The sequence below is a fragment of the Scyliorhinus torazame genome, chromosome 6 (genome assembly GCF_047496885.1).
Source record: "Scyliorhinus torazame isolate Kashiwa2021f chromosome 6, sScyTor2.1, whole genome shotgun sequence".
Lineage (NCBI taxonomy): Eukaryota > Metazoa > Chordata > Chondrichthyes > Carcharhiniformes > Scyliorhinidae > Scyliorhinus > Scyliorhinus torazame.
In genome coordinates, this window is record NC_092712.1 from 267,580,917 (window position 1) to 267,589,294 (window position 8,378).

At 49.8% G+C, this 8,378-nt stretch overlaps 1 protein-coding gene across 1 annotated transcript in view; it reads right to left on the reverse strand.

The window, feature by feature from the left end:
- Nucleotides 1-6,722, reverse strand: part of nup153 (nucleoporin 153) — a 129,313-nt gene extending 122,591 nt beyond the window's left edge. The window contains exon 1 of the mRNA XM_072509679.1: nucleotides 6,412-6,722. Within this exon, the coding sequence (XP_072365780.1) occupies nucleotides 6,412-6,492 (81 nt within the window). The 5' untranslated portion in view covers nucleotides 6,493-6,722. The remainder of the gene's footprint in view (nucleotides 1-6,411) is intronic.
- Between the last annotated feature and the right edge of the window lie 1,656 nt (nucleotides 6,723-8,378).

Genomic DNA, 8,378 nt, shown 5'->3' on the forward strand with positions numbered 1-8,378 from the left:
CCGCCCAGTTTCTATCACTAAGCTAGTCCCACTTGCCCGCAATTAGCCCATATCCCTCTCTATCCACCCTGTCCATGTAACTGTTTAACAGCCTGTTCCAGATGCTCACCAGCCTCTGTGAAGAAATTTCCCCTCTGGTCACTTTTGTATCTATCTATGCTCTTCATTATTTTATAGACCTCTATAAGCTCACCCCTAAGCTACGCTCCAGGGAAAAAAGTCCCAGCCTATCCAGCCTCTCCTTATAACTCAGGCCATCGCATCCTGGTAGCACCCTCGTAAATCTCTTCTGCACTCCTTTTGTTTAACAATATCCTTCCTATAATAGGGTGACCAGAACTGAACACAAATGTGAGGTAATGCATTTTGGAAGGTCTAATGCAGGTAGGGAATATACAGTGAATGGTAGAACCCTCAAGAGTATTGAAAGCCAAAGAGATCTAGGAGTACAGGTCCACAGGTCACTGAAAGGGGCAACACAGGTGGAGAAGGTAGTCAAGAAGGCATACGGCATGCTTGCCTTCATTGGCTGGGGCATTGAGTATAAGAATTGGCAAGTCATGTTGCAGCTGTATAGAACCTTAGTTATAGTGTTCAATTCTGGTCGCCACACTACCAGAAGGATGTGGAGGCTTTAGAGAGGGTGCAGAAGAGATTTACCAGAATGTTGCCCGGTATGGAGGGCATTAGCTATGAGGAGCGGTTGAATACACTCGGTTTGTTCTCACTGGAACGAAGGAGGTTGAGGGGCGACCTGATAGAGGTATACAAAATTATGAGGGGCATAGACAGAGTGGATAGTCAGAGGCTTTTCCCCGGGGTAGAGGGGTCAATTACTAGGGGGCATAGGTTTAAGGTGAGAGGCGCAAGGTTTAGAGTAGATGTACGAGGCAAGTCTTTTACGCAGAGGGTAGTGGGTGCCTGGAACTCGCTACCGGAGGAGGTGGTGAAAGCAGGGACGATAGTGACATTTAAGGGGCATCTTGACAAGTACATGAATAGGATGGGAATAGAGGGATACGGACCCAGGAAGTGTAGAAGATTGTAGTTTAGTCAGGCAGCATGGTCAGCACGGGCTTGGAGGGCCGAAGGGCCTGTTCCTGTGCTGTACAGTTCTTTGTTCGTTATTCCATGTGTGGTCTTACCAATCAATGCCTTGTACAACTTCAACAAGATGTTCCAACTACTGTATTCAATATTCTGACCAATAAAACCTAGCATGCTGAATGCCGTCTTCACCACCCTGTCGAGCTGCAACTCCACTTTCAAGGAGCTACGAACCAGTACTCCTAGATCTCTTTGTTCTTTAACTCCCCCCAACTCCATACCATTGCCATTGTCTTCAGGCGGTGTCCCAGAGGACTGGAGAATAGCCAATATTGTTCCTTTGTTTAAGAAGGGTAGCAAGGATAATCCAGGGAACTACAGGCCAGTGAGCCTTGCGTCAGTGTAGGGAAACTACTGGAGAATTCTTCAAGACAGGATCTACTCCCATTTGGAAGTAAGTGGACGTATTTGCAACAGGCAACACGGTTTTGTGAAGGGGGGGGGGTCGTGTCTCACTAACTTGATAAGAGATTTTTGAGGAGGTCACAAAGATGATTGATGCAGGTAGTGCAGTGGATGTTGTCTATGGATTTCAGTAAGGCCTTTGACAAGGTCCCTCATGGCAGACTGGTACAAAAGATGAAGTCACACGGGATCAGAGGTGAGCTGGTAAGATGGATACAGAACCGGCTCGGTCATGGAAGGCAGAGAATAGCAATGGAAGGGTGCTTTTCTAATTGGAGGGCTGTGACTAGTGGTGTTCCGCAGGGTTCAGTGCTAGGACCTTTGCTGTTCGTAGTATATATAAATGATTTGGAGGAAAATGTAACTGGTCTGATTAGTAAATTTGTGGACGACACAACGGTTGGTGGAATTGCGGATAGCGATGGGGACTGTCAAGAGGATACAGCCGGATTTAAATTGTTTGGAGACTTGGGCAGAGAGATGGCAGATGGAGTTTAATCCGGACAAATGTGAGGTAATGCATTTCGGAAGGGCTGATACAGGTAGGGAATATACAGTGAATGGTAGAACCCTCAAGAGTATTGGCAGTAAGAGAGATCTAGGTGTACAGGTCCATAGGTGACTGAAAGTGGCAACACACGTGGAGACGGTAGTCAAGAAGGCATACGGCATGCTTACCTTCATTTGCTGGGGCACTGAGTATAAAAATTGGCAAGTCAGGTTGCAGCTGTATGAAACCTTAGTTAGGCCACACTTGGGAGTATAATGTTCAATTCTGGTTGCCACACTACCAGAAGGATTTGGAGGCTTTAGAGAGGGTGCAGAAGATTTACCAGGATGTTGCCTGGTATGGAGGGCATTAGCTATGAGGAGAGGTTGAATAAACTTGGTTTGTTCTCACTGGAACAAAGGAGGTTGAGGGGCGACCCGATAGAGGCCCACAGAATTATGAGGGCATAGACAGAGTGGATAGTCAAAGACTTTTTCGCAGGATAGAAGGGTCAATTACTAGGGGGCATAGGTTTAAGCTGCGAGGGGCAAGGTTTAGAGGAGATGTTTGAGGCAAGATTCTTTACACAGAGGGTAGTGGGTGCCTGGAACTTGCTGCCAAAGGAGGTGGTGGAAGCAGGGACGATAGTGACATTTAAGGGGCATCTTGACAAATACATGAATAGGATGGGAAAATAGGGATACTTCGGTCGCCAAGCTAATGTCTGTATAGCATGCAAGAAACAATACTTTTCACTGCATAGCAATACATGTGACAATGATAAATCAAATCGGCTACCTCGCCCTGGATTCCATGAGATTTAACCTTTTGCAACAACCTACCATGCAGGACTTGTCAAAGGCATTGCTAAAGTCCATGTAGACAACGTCGACTGCACTGCCCTCATGATTACCCCTTCAACAAAACTCAATCAAATTCACGAGACATGACTTCACCCTTACAAAGCAATGCTGACTTTCCCTAATTAGCCCTTGCCTGTCTAAATGCCTGTAGATCCCTCAGAATACCTTCCAACAAGCTACCCACTCCAGAAGTAAGGCTCACCGGTCTTCGGTTCCCAGGCTTATGCCTACAGCCCTTCTTAAACATCGGCACAACATTTGCGACCCTCCAATCTTCAGGCACCTCTCCTGTGGCTGTCGACGATTCAAATATCTCAGATGGGGGGCCGGCAATTTCCTCCCTAGCCTCCCACAACGTCCTCAGATACATTTCATCAGGTCCCAGGATTTATCTATCTTGATCCGCTTTAATACCTCCAGCACCTCCTTCTCTGTAATATGTACACTCCTCAAGACATCACTTTTTATTTCCCCAATATCCCGACTGTTCTCTTTTTTAAAATAAATAAATTTAGAGTACCCAATTCATTTTTTCCAATTAAGGGGCAATTTAGCATGGCCAATGACATTGAAGCAATTATATGGTTATGGCTGCACACAAAGAATATAATAGCCAGAGAGATATATTGTCAAACTGTAATTAATTTTTTTTAAATTTTTATAAATTTAAAGTGTCCAATTCTTTTTCTTTCCTATTAAAGGGGCAATTTAGTGTGGTCAATCCACCTACCCAGCACATCTTTGGGTCGTGTGGGCGAAACCCACGCAAACACGACGAGAATATGCAAACTCCTCACGGAGAGTGACCCACAGCCGGGATTTCCCAGGTCCTCGGCAGCCTGAGGCAGCATGTTAACCACTGTGCCATCATGCTGCCCCTTTTGTGCCTTTCTCAACAGTAAATACCGACAAGTAGTATTCATTTAGGACCTCTCCCATCCATTGTGGATCCGTACATAGATGACCTTGTTAACCCTTCCCTCTCCCCAGTCACTATTTTGCCCTTTACGTATCTGTAAAAGCTCTTTGGATTTTCCTTTGCCTTATCTGCCAAGACAATCTCATGTCCCCTTTTTGACCTCCTGATTCCTCTCTTTACTCTACTCCGACACGTCCTACACTCTTCAAGGGATCCACTTGATCCCAGCTGCCTATGCATGTCATATGCCTCCTTCTTCCTTTTGACCATGGCCTTAATATCCAAAGTCATCCAGGGTTCCCTACTTCTACCAGCCTTACCCTTCACTCTTAGAGTAATGTGCTCACCCTGAACCCTAGTTAACACCCTTCTGAAATACTCCCACTTACCAGCTGTCCCCTTGCCTGTAAACAGGCCCCCCCCAATCAACTTTTGAAAGTTCCCACCTAAAACCATCGAAATTGTCCTGGCCGCAATTTACAATTTAAAATTTTGGGCCAGAACTATCATTCTCCATAGCTATCTTAAAACAAATGGAATTGTGGTCACTGGTCCCAAAGTGATCCCTCACTAACATTTCCTTATTCCCCAAGTGGAGGTCAAGTTTTGCCCCCTCTCTAATCGGGCCATCCACATATTGAATGCGGAATTCTTCCTGAATTCACTCGTTAAATTTCTCTCCACGCAAGCCCCTAGTGCTATGGATGTCCCAGTTGATGTTGGGAAAGTTAAAGTCCCCAACTATTACCACCCTATTTTTACAGCAGCTATCTGTAATCTCCTTGTATATTTGCTTCTCGGTTTCCCACTGACTATTTGGGGGCTTATAGTAAAGTCCTATCAAAGTGATCTCACCTTATTTTTCAGTTCTACCCATATAGACTCAGTGAACAAAGCCTTGGATATATCCTCTCTGTACTGCTTTGATGTTGTCCCTAATCAAAAACGCAACTCCCCCATCCCACCTATCTCCTGATCTATCTCTCCTATAGCACCTGTACCCAGCACCATGACAGCTTCTTACCTATATCGTTTGTGCCTATATGCACCATGACAGCTGGTTGTTCACCCTCCCCCTTTAGAATGTCCTGCAGGACCCTTGAGCCCCGGGAGGCAACATACCTTCCTGGAGTCTTGTTTGCATCCGCAGAAACGCCGGTCTACTCCCCTTAGAAACGTTTTCTCTTCATACAGGGGTCAATAACCAGGATTTATGGTGATGAGAATCTTGAACTCACTGTCTGAAAGGGTGCTAAAGGCAGGAACCCTCACAACATTAAGAAGCATTTCGTTGAGCACTTGAAACCCCATGAGCCAAGTGTTGGTAAATGGGATGAAGATAAATGATTGATGGCCAGCACGGATACAATGGGCTGATGGACCAATTTCTGTTCTGTAAAACTCTATGACTCTGTATTTCATTGGCTGTAAACTGCTTTGACATTTCTGTGACAGTATAAAGTGCAGTACAAAGACAAGTTTTTTTCCTTGTAACATCGGAGTTCAGAAAGACTCGAGGATAATTACCTTAGGCTAACATAAGCATATATTAGCGCCTATTATGTACTTCAATGCAAGGCCATTGTTCAAAATAATCTAATACAGTAAAGCAACTGCCCTAATGTTCTATGCAGAAATAACTGAAGAGCGAAAAAATCATGGAAATTCATGTAAGAGGTGTGGAAAAATTAGACAAGTCATGCAGTTTGAATATCAAAGTTTTTGCAGCGCAACGGTAGATATTGCAACAAAAAAAGGGACGGTCGCGCACATTTCAGTGCAACTAATTTCAAAACAGTTTACCGAATAAAAATTCCAAGAGCAACATACTGACCAAAATCCAGAAAGCAAAAAGCTCAAATTGGTCGCCCTATGACTCATGTTAAAACGTAGATTTAACCAGAAATGTGCGGCGACAGTACAGTTGGCTCCTCTCCACATACAGGCAAGTGTGTCAAATCTGCATGTCAAGACGCAAATGCACCTCCCCTCCCCCATGTGGAAGTAGAAACCGGTTAAAATTGAACGGGAAGACAGAAAAATCGCGGCGCCGGAAGACAAACTTTATCAAGAGGGGTGGGAGGAAATCGGTAATGGGAAACATTATGGAAAATCCCCCGGCGAAGGTACAGATCGATCAGCTCCGCGCCAAAAAAAAATCCCCATGGCGGTTAAAAGGACTGGGGAGAATAGAGGACCTGCGCCGCCCGAAAGGGGTGCAAACACGGTGAGAAAGGAGAGGGAGAGAACCCCGCTCTGACCGCCGGCCAGCAGAATGCAACCGGAGGCCTCCGGAAGCGGGTAGCAAGCCGCCGGGAAACGCACGAAGCAGCATTTATAAGCAGTAAACACAATGAAATAAAACCCCAGGGGATGTTCCATTGGGAATTACCGTCCATTCGGCTGCACCCCTCCTCCCTCCCCCCGGAGGCCTCTTTTCAGCGGGCCGGGCCCGGCTTCGATCGGGGCTCCATCTTCATCACTCGCTCAAAGCCAGCGCCTAGGCCGCGGCTCGCGCACACCGCCTCAGCCCACTCTCGCGCCACCCTCCCTCCTCCTGCACCAGCAGCTTTATGCGAGGCGAGCCGGCCAGACTGTCCAATCTTTTCCCCTTTTGAAATAAATACCTGGTTCTTCGCATAAGGTTTGCTGATGATGTGGTGTCGCTTGTTTCGGATTTTTCCTCCTCCTCCAGTCGCCGCCGCCATGTCTGAATCTGTCTGCCTGCCAGTCGCTCGCGCCGCTCTCTATCTCCTAGCAGCCGTGCCGGGGGTGGAGGGGAGGGGAAAGGGGAGGGGGTGGGGGTGGGGGGAGGGAGGGGGTTCCACGCTCTAACGTCACAAGCGGCTCTCCGCCTTCTCCTGCAATAACGTGATTCCACACAGCCGTCCGTCAGCCAGCCACCCGCTCACGCTCTGTCTCACTCTCGCGCAGGCGCCTTCCCTCCTCCGCTGGGGAGGGGGGGACGGGTATTTTTTGCCCCCGTTCAAGGCACGAACTGCGCACAAGGGACAGCGTGCGCTAGCATACGTCATCGCGTCGCCGGGCGCTGCCATTGGCTCTGCCGAACAAACGCCGCGCAAAGCATCAGGGGAGCAGAAGAGAGAGTGTGGCATGTGTTGTGTGACCTCTTTCCCCAAACCTGAGAACATCCTCTCCCCCCCCCAGCTAAAAAAATACAGCATGGATGGGGAGGAGACAATGGTGGGGGTGGCAGAGATGGGGCAGAGGTGGGATGGGGGGAAAGGCATGGGGGGGCAGAGGTGGGATGGGGGGTGAAGAGAGATGGGCTGGGGGAGAGGTGGGACAGGGGGGAAGTGGGGAGATGGGACGGGGGAAGTGGGGAGATGGGAGGGGGGAAGTGGGGAGATGGGATGGGGGGGAAGTGGGGAGATGGGACGGGGGGGGAAGTGGGGAGATGGGATGGGGGAAGGGAGATGGGATGGGGGGAAGAGATGGGATGGGGGAAGTGAGATGTGATGGGAGAAGAGAGATGGGAGGGGGAGGGGGGAGATGGGATGGGGGAAGAGAGACGGGATGGGGGGAAAGAGATCGGATGGGAGGAGAGAGATCGGATGGGGAGAGATGGGATTGGGGGTGGGGAAGGGGAAGTGGGGTGATGGGATGGGGGAAGAGAGATGGGATGGGGGAAGAGACATGGCATGGGAGAAGAGAGATGGCATGGGGGAGACAGGGGAAGTGGGGAGATGGGATGGGGGGAAGAGAGATCGGATGGGGGGAAGAGATGTGATGGGAGAAGAGAGATTTGTTGGGAGAAGAAAGATGGGATGGGGGAGAGGTGGGATGGAGGGGAGAGATGGGGGAGGTGGGATGGAGGGGAGAGATGGGGGAGGGGGAGACAGGGGAAGTGGGGAGATGGGATGGGGGGAAGTGAGATGGGATGGGGGAAGAGAGATGTGATGGGAGAAGAGAGATGGGATGGAGGAGGGGGAGACGGGAAGTGGGGAGATGGGATGGGGGAGAGATGGGATGGGGGAGACAGGGGAAGCGGGGAGATGGGATGGGGGAGACAGGGGAAGCGGGGAGATGGGATGGGGAAGAGAGATGGGATGGAGGGGAGAGATGGGATGGGGAGGGGGAGACGGGAAGTGGGGAGATGGGATGGATTGAGAGATGGGATGGGGGGTGAGACATGGGGTGGGAGATGGGATGGAGGGGGAGGGGAAGTGGGGAGATGGGATGGGGTGGAGAGATGGGATGGGGGGAGAGATGGGATGGGGAGAGAGATGGGATGGGGGAATAAGGGGCCGGGGGAGTAATAGGAATGGAGTTGGGGTGTTGTGGGGGGGATGGGGTGGGGAGGTAACAGATGGGGTGGGGGGTATTGGAGGTGGGGTGGGGGAGTACAAATTGGAGGGCAAATGGGGTGGGGAGAAACAGGGGGAGTAATGGGATGGGGAGGAGAGAGATGGGATGGGGAGGAGTGAGATGGGATGGGGGAATAACGGGCCAGGGGAGTAATGGGGTGGGGGAATAACGGGCCTGGGGAGTAATAGAAGAGAGTTGGGGGGGGGTAACGGGTGTGTGGTGCGGGAGTAATGGGGATGGAGAGGTGGAGGAGTAACAGGGATGG